This window comes from Oryx dammah, unplaced genomic scaffold (assembly GCF_014754425.2).
Source record: "Oryx dammah isolate SB20612 unplaced genomic scaffold, SCBI_Odam_1.1 HiC_scaffold_21, whole genome shotgun sequence".
NCBI classification, from domain to species: Eukaryota; Metazoa; Chordata; class Mammalia; order Artiodactyla; family Bovidae; genus Oryx; species Oryx dammah.
Genome location: NW_024070205.1, coordinates 37,558,515 through 37,575,416, shown reverse-complemented (window position 1 = coordinate 37,575,416; position 16,902 = coordinate 37,558,515). Strand labels below are relative to the sequence as shown.

The 16,902-nt window shown below is 57.2% G+C and overlaps 1 protein-coding gene across 2 annotated transcripts in view; it reads right to left on the bottom strand.

Moving 5' to 3' along the window:
• Positions 1 to 5,920: 5,920 nt before the first annotated feature.
• The window catches only part of PEX14 (peroxisomal biogenesis factor 14), a 143,031-nt gene continuing 132,049 nt past the window's right edge, over positions 5,921 to 16,902 (bottom strand). For both annotated transcript variants that reach the window (XM_040263407.1, XM_040263408.1), the window contains exons 6-9: positions 15,654 to 15,756; positions 14,392 to 14,489; positions 10,990 to 11,081; positions 5,921 to 9,267 (exon numbers count right to left, since the gene is read on the bottom strand). In XM_040263407.1, coding sequence (XP_040119341.1) covers positions 8,820 to 9,267; positions 10,990 to 11,081; positions 14,392 to 14,489; positions 15,654 to 15,756 — 741 coding nt within the window. In that variant the 3' untranslated portion in view covers positions 5,921 to 8,819. The remainder of the gene's footprint in view (positions 9,268 to 10,989; positions 11,082 to 14,391; positions 14,490 to 15,653; positions 15,757 to 16,902) is intronic.

The following is a 16,902-nucleotide window of genomic DNA, read 5'->3' as shown; positions in this document are numbered from 1 at the left end:
CGGCGGGTGGCGCGTCGGGGGGCCGGGCGCGCGCGGCGCCCTCGGGACCTGGTGGGACAAGGCTATTATTATTATTATTATTAATTTTGTAAGAAACGGTATTTATCTGTAAAGCTTCCCTTGTCCAGAGCTAGGTGTCGGCCGCGTCCCGGTGTCGGGAGGCGCTGCGGCCCGGGTGGGCCCGTGCGCCCCGCCGGTGCTTCCGGACCCCGAGTCCGTCTCAGGACAGAGGCGGGGGGCCTCCCTCTGGTGCTTCGGGGCCGCCCCCGCGCCCGCACGCCCGCGCGGCAGCTCGGCGGCCGGCTGGACTGAAGCTGCCCGGGCGGGACCCTCCTCCGCCGCGGTCCGGGGATCTTCTTCAGGGAAACAGAAGGTGCTCTTGTCCGGGGTGGGACAGGGGCCCCGGAGGGGGAGGCGGGCGCTGACCCTGCCGCCCCCCACCCCACGCCGCGCCGCTGGGATTCCTCATTGCTCAGGGCTGGGACGGGCGCCGGGGGTCACTGTGACCCCTGCCCCGTACCCCCGGAGGCGGGTGGGCACCTGTAGCATCTGCAGGGCCTCCCATTCGTGCAGCTAAGACCCTCCCTCCTGGCCCCGGGGGAGGGCGGGGCAGGAGGCGGCCGGCGGGAGACACTACAGGGACCGCGGAGGGAACCTCCTGGAACTGGCCGAGCTGAGGGCTCCGGGGCACTCGGCCCCCAGCGCGGGGCCTGGGAAGGGCGCGCCTCGGCCTACCCGCTGCCTGCCAGCCGGTGCTGGGGTGCTGGGCCCTCAGGGGGTCTCCGCCACCCAGGTGGTAAAAACAGGAAGGATGCGACTGTTTGGGGCTTTAATAGTCAACATGGAAAAAAATTCGAGGAAGTTGTACAGTATTTTTCCTGTAAAGGTTTATTATTCTACACAGAACAAAATAAAAAAAAGCAGGCGGGTGCCCAGAGCACAGACCGCCTCCGGACCAGCCCTGAGGTTGGAGACCCGAGTGCAATTGCTCACGTGGGGTTTTGTTTAGCGTTTAGTTAGAGGCCTTAACCAGGTTGAGGCTGTCTGTCTTTACACTAGCACTGATGGGAGCTGCGTGATTCCAACTTTTAACTTGAATTTTGTAGAGACAAGAAAAAAAGGACGATTATTGTTGATACAAGTTTGTAGTTAATTTAACATTTGAGTTTTTATTGGTTATGCGTGTGGCTTTATAGGGCTTTTTTTTTTTCCAGTTTATTATTTTGTTTGGGATACTTCTTTGCCGGTTCAACCCACCCAGATTTGGTTCCCTTTGCAAAATACACCCCTGTCCTCCATTACCACCCCCTTCAACGATGAGGTCACCTAGCCCAGAGCCGGCCCCCACCTGCCAGGCAAACACCCAGCCGATGGCTCTGATGGTGACAGGGACCGAGGGCACCTCTCCTGTTCACCTTCTCTCCAGGTCAGTCCGCGTGCCCCATCTTAGTTGGACCCTGTGACATGGCCACAGGGAGAGCTCTAGGTCCAGCCTGGGGGAGGGGCTGTCACCATCGCCTCCTACCCCTGGGTCTCCAGGGGAAGCCTGACCCAGCTGTTGGAGGTTGACAGGGCAGTCGTTTCCTTTTTCTTTTCTTTTCTTCCCATTTTTTCTTTTTTTGTCCTCCTGGCTGCCCACAGCCAGAAAGCCAGGACCATCTGAACTGGAGAGAGCGCAGGAGGGAGTGGTGAGCCGGATGTACCTGATTCAACAGGAAACAAGTGGTTTTCTAGAACAGCCCCTACCAGAGCCTCCTGAATTCTGTGGGCACCATGTGCTGCTGCTGAGCATTCGCCCAGACTTTGTGCCCGGCCACAGAACCGTGGAGTCTGTGGATGGAGTTTTGTAAAGGAAAAAAAAAATTTTTTTCAATGTAGCAAAATCAAAAAAAAAAAAAAAAGAAAGAAAAAAGAAGATGCCGACAGTGCGAAGTCTAGCCTTTTGTAACCTTCATATTGCACACTAGGACTATAAGCCATTGCTAGCTCATTTTGAATTTTAATGTGTAATTTTTGTTTTATTTTCTTTCTGTGGGGAAAACAATGCTTGATCCACCAATGCTCTTTTTAATGTTTTATAACTATGTATGTGTATATATATAAATATAAAATAATATGTATGCACATATGTGTGTGTATATATCTATATGTATATACATATATAGATATATAGAGATATATAGAGAGGTTTTGAGACGAAAATGCAGAACGTGAAAACCGAACTGAACAGCGTGTGCTCTGATTACTTGAATCTGGTCTCCTCGGCACCTGGTTATTAAGAACTGAATATTTTTCCACTTGAATTTAGTGCTATTAGAAATTTAATATATGTGTTTTATTTATTTGATTTTTTTTTTTTGCATGACTGATGCAAGGTTTGACATTTTCACTCAATAAAAACTGGAAAAAAAAATCAAGTTATCTTTTATTTTTGAAATCGGCCCCAAGCCGCTGGCAGTGACCCAGCTGTGCAGGGCGGCACAGCCTCCATGGAGGCCCGGGCTCCCTGTGCCAAGGCAGGGAGAGGAGGAGGGTGTCTGTCACCCTTCAACGCTGGCAGGGAAGGGGGCAGCCCAGTTTCACCTCTGGGATGGGGCCAAGTGCTCCCGGGTGGCTGGAAACAGACAGTGGGGGGCTTGGGCCCAGCCCTGCCTGAAGGCCCCATGGAGGCTCAGAAGCTACCTGGCCTAGACGCCTCAGGCCTCCAGCATGGCACCAGGGGCTCCCAGACCCCACCCTGGCCATCCCTCTCTCCAAGCAGCCAGCTACTGGGCAGGCGCTTGGCAGGGTCCTCCCTCTGCCTCCTCCCTCTGCTCCTTCCTCCTTCCTGCAGGGACCTGCCCGGGCTGGGAACAGCGCGTACCCGGATCCGATCCGGATGCTGGCTCGGCTCCTGCCAGGAGCACACGGGGGCAGAGCCGGAGGGGGCTGATGCCTGAGTCTGTAGCCACCAGCCCCAGGCCCGAGTTGCCAGCTCTGGTGGCACCATGGCTGGGGCTCCCTCAGAAGCATGGGTGGCGCGAGCACTCCAGTCAGGCCCCGCCCAGAGCAGGCCTCCTCCTTAGCCCGGACACTTGTAGGTGGTGGCTTGCGTCTCAATAAACCTCCTCCTCTGCACCATCTTGCCAGCCTTGCCCTGAGTTCACCTCCTTCCAGGTGGCCAGGCGTTCAGGGCCTGGGGGAGGAGATGTGACATGTGCTGGGCCTCCGGGCTCCTCCGCCTTCAAAGGTGGAGCCTCTCACTCGATGTCACATCCTTGCAAGGAGGTCGCCCCTTTTCTGGGGAGAGACAGAGGGGTTGGAAGGTGACACCTCAGCCAGGTGTCACCTCCCCACCCAGGACCGCAGGGGCCGTGGGCAAGGGGGACCGCAGGGGGCACGGGTGAGGGGCTGCACCGCTCCCAGGGCCCCACTCACCACGGTCACTCTTCCACTGTGAAAGCCTCTTCTCTAACCCAGCCCCAGCACAGAGGGCCCTTCCCTTCTTTCCTCCTGGAACGCAGCCCACAGGCTATTTACATAAATATGTTTATAACAGACGCGAAAATATATACTTTTTTCTGTCTTATTAAAATGTTCAAGTTGGAACTCGCCTATTGTTTGTGGATATCTCGATTCTGTTAAATAAAACAGTGACTAATTTATGGGCTAAAACACAAGTTCAACAAATTAAAACCATTACTGGAGCTTCACAGGCCCTGGTGGGCCGAGCAGCCCTCCCGCGGGGCCTGAGGGGAGGCAGGGAGCCAGGCTCCGACCTCAGCCCTCAGTCGGGTGGGTGGGTGCTGCAACCACAGGGCTCCATTTGGGCACTGCCGCGGGGGCAGGGCCCACAGAGGCTCCAACTCCAGGTTGAGGGTGGCGGGAAGGATAGGACTCGGGATAGACCCCAAAAACTGCCCCCTCTGCAGCTGCCCCCAGGTCTCCTGGGGCCGAATGGACTTTGGGAGACCCAAACGTGTAAAGAGGAGGCTCAGCCTAGCTGAAGGCAGGACTAGCTTTTAAGCTCCACTCAGGACAAGACAGGACCCAGGGAAGGGTGGGCTGGGCCTCAGGGCACCCCTCAGAAGATATCAGGGAGACTGGGACATGGGACACAGGAGGAAAGCTGCACCCAGGTCAGCCCACAGCCCTGAGCCCCAGGCACCACCCCCTGAGACCGAGTGACCCGCCCCCAGGAGGGAGGGGCCTGCAGTGGGGAGGCGTGGGGGGGTGGAGTCAGTGCCCTGCTTTAGGGTGCAGGGTGGCCTGGGTCCCGCAGTACTCCCTATGGCTTGTTGGACTCAGTAGGAATTGCAGTAAAACATGTTTTCATTCTGGGGTTTAATTAGCTGTGGTAGTGTGATGCTCCTACACCAAAACTGGGGCAAATTCAAGAGTTTTGTAACCTCTTGGAAAGAGCCAGAACCAGCTGCACAGGCTCATGCTGCGCTCAGTGGCCTGCCACCTCCCACAGACCTGGCCCTGCTTGGGTGCTACCAGTGGCTGAGTCACCCATGGAGTCGGGCCTCAGCATTCATGGGCAACTGGGCCTCAGCCCACCTGGACCCCAGGCCAAGACAGCCTGTTGTCCCATTTGCCTTCATGAGAAGTGGCTTTGGCCCCTTGGGGAGCCTTGGTCCCGGCCAGGGCACAGGGGTAGTGAAGTGCTGTTGCCCCCAGGAAGGCCTCTAGGAAGCAGGTCCCCTCGGACCAGCTGGCTCCCTGGGGAATGAACAGGGGCCGGGCCTGTGCCATTCTTGCAGGAGGGGTGGACAGGATGTACCTCCCAGGGGCGCACCTCCCAAGGGCACACAGTCAGCACAGGCCCGGACCCAGTGGCTTCTCCTGTGAGCCCCTCACCCACACCACTTGGGGTAAACACTGGGGCCTCAGAAAGTCCAAGGCTTTTTCCCCCACAGAAGACCCCCAGCCCCTCAGCCCTGCCCAGAGAGCCTCCCTGATGCCTGGCTGCTGTACACTGAGTCTACAGGGCACCCTGGAACTAATGACCTGGAAACAGCCTCCCCGACCTACTGGGCTAGGAAGGGGGTGCTGGGCACCCGAGTTTCCAAGATGAGTTTTAAACATGGCCTCCTCATTATGAAGAAGGTCCTCCCAGACGTGTCAGGCCAGGGAAGGCTTCCGGCAGCCTCCTTATGAAATGATAAAATCTCACCTCCTCTGCTACGACAGCAAGAGCTTTAAGGTGCTGGACGAAATTAAACTGGTCAGGTTTGTTCACCACTCAGGGAAAAGCACAACCCGGCTTGAGATTTAAACTCCACTTCTGGATTAGGAACCAGAGGGAGGGTGTGGCGTGGGGAGGGGCTGGGCCAGCTCTCGGGGGAGAAGGTGGTGGTCACACACCATCACCTCAGGCACCCTGGAGATGTCTGACCTTAGCAGGGGGTGACCGATCCCAGGATGGGACACACCTGTGTAGGATGAAGAAGCAGGGGCCAGAGAGGTGTCCGGGGCAGGGAGGGGTCGGTCAGGACTGGGTCTACACCCAGGTGAGTGGTTCACCTGAGGCTGGAGCCACCGCCACCTTCAGAGTCTCCCTGGCGCCTTCCTGCCTGCTATCTGGAGACGGCGACCCTCTTCTTTGGGTGCCTTGGCAGAAACAACTGTAAACAAACAGGTGAAGAAACACTAAGGGTTAAGTACACTCCTGAGGATCAGGTGTCAGGCCAGTCCCGTCTGCTGCCCTTCGTCCTCTGTGGGCAGAGCCTGGGTCTTGGTCTGGGGCAGGGCTGGGTCTGAGGCAGGGCTCACCAGAGGAGAGGCAGGTTCTAGGCCGAAGCCCAAGAAGCAGCACCTAAGTCCTGGCTGGGTCCCGGGAGAGACGCCTTCCAGAGAAGCCCTCTCCTCCCAACTGAGGTGTGCCTCATGGAGACACACGCTTTACTTTCAGGGAGACAAGCAAGCCACACAACACTGAAGAGCAACTTCCCGTTTTTATTAAAAAAGACAAAGAGAGACAGACTACAACCACACACCTGTGAAACCAAGTGGAGAGACCCAAGAGGGGTTCTGCCCCCTCCAGTCCTTCGATACCGGCTGGACTGTTTGAACACCTGACATGAACCTCCACAGTACGAAAAAGAGAACATTTTACAAAGCTCGGCATCCTTCTCCCTCTCCCCTCGCTCAGAACGCTTCTCTTCCCCGCCAGGGTGTCCCAGGACACCGACGACGGCTCAGCCCTCGCGGAAGGAAGCTGACTGGCCAGGGCAGACAGGGCAGAAGTGGCTGCCTTGCCTGTTCTGGGGGCATCGCAAGGAGCAGGGGAGAGGGGGGCTACCCAAGGGAGGACCCTGCCCAAGGCAGAGCCCACAAACACCTGGGGCAGCTGGTGAGACCTCAGGGGCCAGAGGGCCATCCTGCAGCCTCTGAGCACCAGGGTGAGTTCTCTCTTAAAAGACACTTTACAAAAATACTTTGTAATTGAGTTTAATAATCTTCTCCCTTCCAGAAAGGGCCTGACAGGCGCTGCCTGCTGCTCACTTCTGCCCCATTCCAAATATTTTTACCTTATTTGGATGAAATGCATTATTTTTCTAATGAAAGGCTTTTTTTTTCAAAGGGCTGTTTTCCCTCCGTCCAGCAGCTGCCTTTATTAGGCAGCACTCACGCAGTTTTGGGGAGGGGTTTTTTTCCTCCCTGAAATCACGCCAGATTCTCTGTCCTCAAAAGCTGAAATCGTTGCTCGAGACCCACAGGGCAAAGGTCCCCCAGGCCCAGGTTTCCGTCCCTTTCTCCCACAGTGAGTTTGGAGACCTGAGAGACCCCTGACCCCCCAGTTTGGGGAAGATGTGCCCCACGATGCCCTGCGGCCCCCACGCCAGCAGCTCTGGCTGCGTCTCTGTCCCAGGCTGTCTGCCCTCTGACCCCCTGCCTGGTCCCACTGCAGGAGAGACCTCTGCAAAGTGAGAGGCCATGAGAAATGTCACGAAGCAGAGGGGGAGCCCTCGAGATGGCTCACGCAGGACACAGGCTTCCATTCCCCGGGGAGGTCACAGGGGAACCCCGTCTCTAGCCCCCAAGGCCGAGGGGTGTTTCCGACCCAGCGGGCAGCCCCTCTCTGCTTGTCATCTCAGGTCTGCCTGCGTGACTCAGAAAACTGGGTCATGTATCCAGATGAGGTGGGGGGCCCTGCGGATGGAGAACCCTGGCTTCTGTTTGGGTGGCAAGAGGCAGAGGTGACTCAGAAGGGGGTCCCTGGGCCGCACAAGCTGGAACACCATGTGAGGTGATGAGCATCAAAGACCGAACCTGCGAAACCAGGGAGTGGGCTGGACACTCAAGACGGGCAGGGTGAGGGCCCCCGCTGGAGAGTCAGGAAGGAGCTCGCTGCAGGAGCCGAAAAAGGGGCCTGGGTGAGAGTGGAAATGTTTTCTGAGACAAAACACCCACCTGCCAAGTGTCTCACCCTCGGCCTGTGGCTTCCTCCCTCCCCAGAGCTGGGTGGGTGGGAGGCCGGCAGTGGGTCAGGAGGCCTCGGCCCCCCCGACTCCCCAGAGGGTACATACCCGCTGCAGCTCCACCTCCACGGTCCCTGCACTTTGTCTCCAAAGCCTGTGTCTACACGAGGCCCAGGGTGGGACCAGGCCTTCTGACCCCTGCACCAACGGCCACAGCCCCGGGTGCTCCCCGGAAGGAGCATCTTGTGCTGTTTTCCTGGGTTTAGCTAAAGGCTGTGTGAAGGTTAAAGGGAGACAGGGAGGGTGAGAGGGAGTGGAGACGGGGGAGGAAGAGGGAACGAGACACTCTCTCCTGGGAGCACACGCATCCATTTAAGGAAGGCGAGCTCATCACACTCTACACCAGGTCTATATACAGTAACGTGAGGTCCCTTCTCCTCCTGGGGCGGAATGTCGCCCTGCAGCAGCCGCTCCGGACCCAGGACGACATCCTCCAACTGTGGGTGAGCAGTGGCGACACCTGCCTGGTGGGGGAGACTGGACGAGGGAGGCAGGCCCACCACAGGGCTACCTGAGCCTGCCCCCACGTCCCCTCCCTGGGACGCACCTGGTGCGGCCTTGGCCGAGACCCACCCCCAGGCCTGGGGTGCCTGAGCAGACAGGGAGCCACAGGCAGGAATTAAATAGTGGCAGCTCGTATTTATTACAATTATATACAGTCGGATCTTATATTCTGACACCTATACCTGATCACACAAAAGAACACGTTTGGGGGCGGGGCGGGGGACAGACAGGAGGGCCCCAGGCCTGGCTCCTGGTGGGGTGGGACATCTCCCCAGAGCGGTAGCGGAGCCACCATGCGGCAAGCCAGCGGTCGGGAGCAGTGCGCTGTCACGTGTGGCGGGCGACCGGGCTGGGGCTGCGACAAGCACACACGGGCGGCATTGTCCGGGCAGGGCCTCGCTGGGGGACCGGCGGGACCCTCGCCCGGAGGGAAGCGCAGGGCCCGTCGCTTTTGGAATCACGACGGTGTGGCCCCCGTGGCCACTGGTGAGAAGCAGAGAGGGGGCCGGGGCAGAGGGAGGGGCCGGCAGACGCCGGGTCCCCAGGCTCCCCCTCTGCGAGGATCAGGAGTCAGGTAATAAAACTACCTCTTGTCATGCACGGTGTTAGGTTGGCTAAGACGCTCAGCTGACGCCCCTGGACCAGACGTCTGTCTGGGAGGGGGCTGAGGGGCTTGAGCCCAGAGTTCGGAGCCCTCGATCTGAATGAGATCAAGGTCAGAGGCCTGTCTGTCCTGGGCTGGGTAGCCAGGCTCCGCCCTCAGTTGCCCGGGCCCCGCCCGGCTGAAGACCCGCCCTGCCCCCTGGCCCCCCGCCCCCCCCTCGCTCCGGGCCCCGCCCCCCAGGCCGCCTAGTCCCGCTCGCTCTCGTTGCTGGCACCCTCCGGCCGCCGCAGCTTCTCCACCTGCTCATTGATCTGCCCGTCCCCACCCCGGCGGTCCTCCCTCTGCACCCCCAGGCAGTCCTCCTCGTCCACGCGGCTCACGTCCTCGTCCTCCTCGTCTTCCTCGTCCTCCCTCTTCTCCTCCTCGCCCTGCACCTCCATCCTCACCTGGCCCTTGACGTCCACCACCCCCTCGCCCTCCTCCTGGGGCCCCAGCAGGTGGTACGTGGCCGTGGAGCCCTCGGGGCTGTGGCCCTCCTTCACGGGCGAGGACGACGTGGACTCGTTGCTGACGGGTGAGATGTCGCTGCTGCTATGGTGGTTCACCGCCGCGGGGCTGGAGGGCGAGGGCGACTTGACGGGGATCTGCCAGGAGGGGATCTTCGGGGCCGACGGGGAGGGCGGGAACTGCCTCCTGGTAGAGGAGGGAGAAGACGGCCGCGTTTGCCCTCAGCAGAGCTGCCCCTCCGGAATCCCAACGCTAGTGGCCGGTGAGCAGGCCAGGGCCAGTCCACAGGGGACAGGACGGGGCTCCGCCACATACACCTGCTGCCCTCCTTTCCCTTCCTCTGCAAACAGGCCTCTTGGCCCCTTGGAGGTTAGAGAAGCTGAGACAGAAGCCAGAGGCACCACGGCTGCCTGGAGAGTACCGTTCCCACTCAGGGGTCCATCTGCAGTCCCTCTGCCCGGGGCCAGGCCCACCCTCCCTGGCAGCTGCAGGACAGTGGGCCCTGGGGAGCCTGCCACACCCCAGAGCCCATTCCCTCGGGTCCTCACAGCCGTGTCCAGTCTCCAGCCCTGGGAAGGGCAGCAAGCAAGGGCTGAGGGCAAAAGCTTGGAACCCAAAACCCCTGGGCCTCCACTCTTAATTTGGTCTGAGCAAAGACGGGGGGAGCAGAGCCTGGCCTGGGCCACAGGGTCAGAGACATCAAACCTGGACTTTTCTAGAAATCTTCCAAGCTCAACACTTGACAGAAGAGCCAGCCCTCCCCTCCCACTCCTGTATCCCCGCCCTGAGCTGTGGGCTGGCAGCCAACCCAGCCCACACCGGGGAAGTCAGGTCAGCTTGGCAATGGCGAAATCAAGCTCGAGGACAGGTGGGACCAGACCACCCCGGCCTGAGCCCAGAGGACAAAGGCCTGCTGCTTCCTGGGCTGCCTGCCAGCTCTGGTCCCAGACAGTCCTTCCCCTCAGACCCTGCCACGTGAAGCCCACCACCAGGGCCTCGGTGTTCACCACATCCCCGAGGGGCAGCCCGCTGGCACCCCAAGCTCAGCCACACCTCTCCTAAGGCCACAATTTTGTCCCCACAGAGAGCCTGAATGTGGGTGCCTTGGAGAACTGGGTCTTCTGGTTGTGATCACAAGACCCTACCAGGCCCCCATCCTGGACCTGGAGTGAAGTGCAGCCTCATTCAGCCACCCACTAAGCCCTGGGGCACTCTGCAGGTGGGGCGGCCAACTGTCCCGGGAGCCCAGGACACAGGACTTTCAGCTTTAAAACCAGGCAGGCCTGGGCAAGCCTGGACAAGTTGGTCACCCTCCTCTTGGGGCTGCACTGGTGTTGTCCCTGCAGAGGGGCAAAGGGAGACCACAGGAGCCGGGGTGGGGAACAGGTACTGCGCAGCCCTCTGCCTTGAAATCAATTGCTTCTGCCCTTCAAACTGAGCAGGAACAGAGACCCCTGGCCTGGCCCTTGGGGGGATCCTTCTCTGGGACCCAGCTGTCACTGAGAGCTCCAGCCAGGACTCAGGACAGAGAGAGTGGCCCTGCCGGGAAGGTGGGGATGCTCTCCTCTGCTCGAAGTCCTGCTCTAGCTCCAGCTGTCCCTGACCAGGTATGGACAGGGCTGAGAACTGTTTGTATCTCAAAACTCTTGTGGGCCCTTCAGACGGTCACTCCTAAAGTGGGAAGGGAGGGACTTGCTGGGGAGGGTAGGTAAAACCGCCAGAGATTCCCAAACTCCATGAGGCAGGTGAATGATGCAGCTCAATCCGGGGTGGGAAACATGGGGCGCCCCTGCCCCAGGAGATGCCCCCCACCACCCACAATGGCAACAGCTGGATGGGCCCCAAGAGCTCCCTCCTCCAGTCCCAGGTGGGGAGCAGAACAGAAACCCACGCCTTTGCAGCTCCTACCGATTCAAAAGAAGCCCCTTCAAGGAGTTAATTTCTGACTTGAGTTCATTGATGTTCTGGGACTCCAGGATCCAGTTGGTGGACGTGGTGGCCTGAAAGTCACAACAAAGGGGATTGAGGATCAGTGTGGCACCCCCCTCCCACCCCTTCAAACTCAGATACTGAGACGGAGGAGGACCCAACCCCCTCGGGAAGGTTTCCTGTGTCCTGTTCTGGGGTCTGCTTGCCTGGATCTCTGGTGAAATGACAACTCCCTTAAAACAAACATCCTTGCAACTCTATTTGGATAGCTGACGATCTTAGGGAAACATGACATGTATTCAGGTGTAACTGGTATCCTGGTTATGAAAAAATAAAACAACAAGAGAGCCCTCATCTTTTACAGATACAAACTGAAGTGTCTGCAGTGTGAAATAATATGCTGTCTGGAATGTGCTTCAGAATAACCTCGGGCAGGACAGGCCCAAGGCAGCAGCTGCACCGCGTGGCCAGAGCATGTGGGTTCACTGAGTGGCCCGCTACTCCATGCGTGTCTGAAACGTTCCATTAAAACCAAACTAAGAAGATAAATTCCATCTCTACACCAACTACTCCTTCCACCTAAGTCCTTCTCCCCGCAGAGATCACATCCTGCCACACACACACCCATGGGAGCCCTGGGGTTGAGACAGGCAGCCACCTCCAGCCACAGAGCCTGGAACCTGGAGCTGCTGTGGAGGGTCAAGGGGATACCTGAGCACCTGCCTGGCCCATCCCCCGGCCCCCACTCTTAATCAACCCTGAAGGCAGGCTTCACCTGGGTGCCCCGCCCCATGCTGCTATGACATCAGGCCCCACCGCCTGCAAAGCCAGGAGCCCCGAGTTGGGCGGCCCACTGACATGCGTTCTTTGGGATGACCCTGAGGCTCCACAGAGAGAAAGACAATGATCTGGAGGAGGGCCCACAGGGGAAATAGCCACAACAACCCTGCACAAATGCCAGCCTTCTCCACACAACTTCTCCTTTGAATTTTGACACCACTTTCCATGTAAACTTCAGAGAACCACACCTTTCTTCAGCAAATCTTGTTGGGATAAATGGAGGAGAGGAAAGCCAAAACAGTGATCCTCCAGATGGGAGCTGCCTGTGGCCCAGGTGCCTGTGAGGTACTTAGAGGCCAATTCCAGGTATGTGGGACTCAGGCCTCCAGGCCAGAGGCCGCCTCCAGGTGCAAGGCTCCTGCCCCTTGATACCACTGTTCCCACCTGACACAAAACCCCTGGGCCATAAGTTCAGGAGAAAGTGGGGAACCCCAGGCTGGTAGAAGAGAGGGGTTCCACACATTCCTGCCAGCCTGCAGGGGCTCTGAGGTAGAGTGGGGGCTGCTGTGGGTACCACCCAGGCAAGCAGCCTAATGGTGCTTTAGTCGTCAAGTCATGTTCAACTCTTGCGACACCATGGACTGTAGCCCGCCAAGCTCCTCTGTCCACGGGATTCTCCAGGCAAGAATACTGGAGTGGGTTGCCGTTTCCTTTTCCAGGGAATCTTCCCAATCCAGGGATCGAACCCGGGTCTGCTGCATTGCAGGTGGATTCTTTACCAACTGAGCCAACAGGGAAGCCCCAGCAAGCAGTCTGGCTGGGCCCACTGGCAGGGAGAAGCCCCTGCCTGCGAGGGGGCAGCCTGGAGCGAGCACACACAGATGCCTGCCGCCCACACACATCCCTCCGGGGGTCCATGCTCCAGACCACCAGACAGCACAGATCCAGCAGCCACTGTGCTGGCTTCTCAGAGGCCCTGAAAGCTATCGCAGCCCATTAACAAGGGAGCAATTTCCACTCACCGGCCGACAAAGGACTCAAATTTCCCAACGCATCTGGTGCCAGATGCCAGGATTTAGAAATAAAATCTGACATCTGGGGCTTTTTAGCCAGTCTCTTTAAAAAAAAAACAGTTGTAGAAAACTCCCAGCCTTCAGTTTTATGTAGGTTTTTTAATTACTTAACGCTCTTCTTTTTAATTTTTTACAGTGCTGCAGTAGGAGTTTGGAAGCCAGATATAAAAACTTACATTACAGCTGAGAAAACACAGCTCTGAGTCTCTAGTTTATGGGGTAACCGAAGTCACACACATATGGATTTAGACCAGTGAGCCTGGCTTCAGCGGAGAAAATGAGAGGGGCTGGGCTGGGGGGCACATCAAGGAAACAAGCCCAAGAAACTCCCAGGGGCAGCTCTCAACCACCAACGCCATCCTGGGGCCCCCTCCCCTCTAAAAAGCAACATGTGGTCTTAATCTTAATGCTTAGGGTCTGAAAACAGTTTTCCAATTTCCGGAATGGCTTCTGGCCACTGGCAGGCTGCCGCTCCCAAAGATAATGGAGGGGAGCAGGGCACGGGCTGTCAGCCCCTCCCTGGCTGCTCTATGGACTGCCGCCCATGGGGAGCGTGTGTGGTGGCTGGCAGTGGCCACTGGTAATCATGCCCATGTGCAGAGGCAGCACCTCCGGGGGTGAGGCACCCCATGAGGGGATTCCCAGGCATCCTCTTCTCAAGAGCACAGGGACCTCGAGTGGTATGCTCAGGTGGGGCTCTCCTGGAGGAAGCCACCTCTCTCTCCTTGGGGTGAGAGTTGCATGGAAGCAGCCAGAAAGCTACATGGGAGGTGGGGATGGAGTAGGGAGGGCAGCAGACGCCGTGGACCACTGTCTCCTGGGCCAGGCTGTGTCCGGAAGACCAAGACACACATGCACAGAGCCCAGACCAAGAAGCTGCGATCCTGGGAGCTGACAGGAGCCAAGCACTGTTCCTAGCAGGTGCACACAATGAGGGAGGTAGGGTTACAGATCCATTTTACAGACAAGGAAACTGAGAATCAGAGATGGCAAGTGACTTGTCTGTGGTCACACAACCAGCCCATGGCACAGAGCTTTAACCCAGGCAGTCTGATCCCAGGATCTGATATTGCCATGGGGGTTCCAGATATGGGAAGTTGAGGCAATGAACCCGCCTCGGTCATCCTAGGTGGGTCTGCATCTTTCAGGGGTTACCAGACCCCAAGACCAGGGTTTAGAGAACTTGGCAACAGCCACATTTTAGCCCAGGGCCTGGGCACCCTTCTCCCACCCTGTTCCCTGGAACTGTTCTTGGCAACGCTGGGGCCTATGACCTAACTTGGAGGTGGAGACCATCCCGTGTCTACACCAGCTACCACCAGAACTGTAGTGTGTGGGTCAGGGGGGTGGGCCTCGGAGACAGAAAGGAAAGCCCTTGTCACTGAATGCCACATCACCTGCCTGGTGACCACCTCCTTTCTCAAGAGCAGTGTAACCGGCATCAGAAGAGGGCATCAGATGCACAATGAACTGGGCACAAGGATGAGCAAGAAGAGCTTGAAGGGGCCGGAGGGTCAGGGACAAGTACCTTGGCTGTGGCCAGTTCATGGGCCAGCTCCTGGACTTTCTGCTGCTGCTGAATCAGCAGCTCCTGGACTGAGGCGAGGGTCATCTGTAACTGGGTCACTGGGAGGAGAGAGCAGGCGCATCTCTGTTAATGATACATGAAGATTCCCCCTTCTGTCCACACACCTATGAGCCGTGGCCTCTAATTTATCTGCAGACATCCCCCCGCCCTCCAGCAATCCATATAATTCATCTGCACTCTGGGTAATCTACCTACACTGTATCTAACCTCTAGTATTTCTACTTTATCTTTCTATTGTGCAGTTGTCCGTGGTCAACAGTATATCCGTCCAAAACCTCTCCCCTCTAATTATATCTGCTTATGATTTGCTTGGCTCTTACAACCTCGGGACTGCCTGCCTCCCTCATCTCCTGAGCCTCACTGTGTCCTTGTAAAACTCAAAGCAGAGTCTCCAATTCTGGGAGGCATACAGCTCAGATCCACAGCATCCAGAAGTGGTTAAAAACTACCAATCTCATTTCCATATAGCTCCCTCCTGCCCTCCCCACCCAACCCCAAGGCTGCTGGAGCTCCCTGTCCACTGTGAGTCTCGAGGAGACTCGCCAGCAGGGTCTGGGCCCCGGAGGGTTTCTGGGGGCTACACAGACACGCCCCTGAGGGGCAGACTCCGGTCTGGGACAGGCAGCTCTCTCTGTACCCAAGTTTTTAGATTCTGAGCCTCCGTCTAGTAAACACGCTTATATAGGAGGAAAAACCACCTCTGGAGCGACAGGTCCCAGCTAATCTGGGCCACCAGTGGGGCACTGGGTAATGAACGCGGGCCCCGTGGAGTCGATGACAGAGGAGGTGGCCGGGGTCCCCGGAGCCGCAGTAATTACAGCCTCTCTTGACCCTGCGTGGGATTCTTAAGAGAGAAGGGGGAAAATTGCTGAAAACCCCCCTGAAAACCTCATGGAAGCAGAAATTAAAAATGAACTTTACAGCCCTTAGAAAGGCTGTCATTTTATTCCCCTTATTAATATTCTGAGGTTGGGAGCCTTTCCGTAAAAACATAATTAATTGAGGCCGCGCCGACAGTAAACAAGCAATTTCAAATTAAACCGAAATGACGGCGGCTTCATTTGCAAATGTGAACAGATTCTCAGAGCAGATAAATGAAGTCACCACATAAAGTGGAGACGGAGGGGAGAGGGGAGGGGGCAGAGAAGGGGCTGCTCAGAGAAGGCTTTGAGGGGTGACTTGATGGAGTCATTAATCTTTACCTGTCTGGGCCACACTGCCACTCAGCTCCGACAGACTTGCCTCCATCCGCTCCAGCTGCTTCCGGTCCTCCCGGCCGCCCATGATGAGGGGGAGCAGGTACTTCTGCAGGGAGTAGGGGGTGCGTGAGGGATGGGTACGTACCTGGGGTGACTCCCCAACCAGCTTTCCAATTCCACCTGCCAACTTCCTCTCCATCACCCCTGGGCCTTGGAAACCCTAGGCCGACGCCGTAAGTGAACAAGACATCCGAAAGTTAGAAAGGCTGCGAGTAGAACCACGTGAAAACTCCTGAGTCGGGACCAAGAGGAGGTAATGGGGACACAAAAAAATCAATTTGACCGACTGCGATGGAGCACTTTCGGGCTCTTTCAGTTTTTTAAATGGTGCTATATATAGAGTTTCTGTGGCCAAGAATACTCAGAATTCTACTTTAGAAGTTGTATGATAAGACTGTAGAAGGTTATACAGGAAAGTGGTACCACTGGTGGCTTCCAGGGAGGAGCGGGAGGGACGTTTGTGGTACATTTTTCTGAACCTTTCACATCCTGCACCAAGGGAACGAATTATCCATTCAGAAAGAAGTGAGTAAAACTTAGAAATTATTGAAGAAACAAGATCAAAACCCACAGTAGATCTGCAAGGCAGTCACACCCAGTCTTTTCTAAAAGTCTTATATCCTGTGAACAGGCTTCCTTCAGGTAAGAGTTAAATGCAGCCGGATTCTCCCAAAATGGAGACCCTGGGCAGAGGGAGAGGAAGGGGCTGAAGTGGGAGAAACTGACCATGAGGGGAAAAGGAAGTGGGTGCTGTGGAGCAAACCAAACAAGGGGCCCAGACGAGGTGAGGATGAGAGTCCTGGAACATTCAGGAAGAAGGCAGGTGGGGTGCAGCCGCTGACTGGTGGCCAGCTCGCAGGTGTGCAGGGTGGAGGTGGACGGCAAGCTGCCCACTGGGACCGCTGGATGAAAGAATCCAGGCTCCAAACTCCACAATCTCATGACTCGGCACCCGCCCATCTCAGGGGCCTGAGACCAGTCGCCATGCTTTCTGGGGTGGTACCAGGGGTGCCCGGTGTGGGCCTGGCAGAGGTGGTAACTGGCAAGTATGACCAAAGCAGACTTTGGTTCTCATCCCATCTGAGGCGCAGACAGGAAAAGACAGCAACTGCTCCATTAAGGCTTCTGTGCTGGGGGAGGGAGAGGAGGTCTCTCACAGGGGTTTGTGGGAGAGCTCATTTCAAGAGCAACT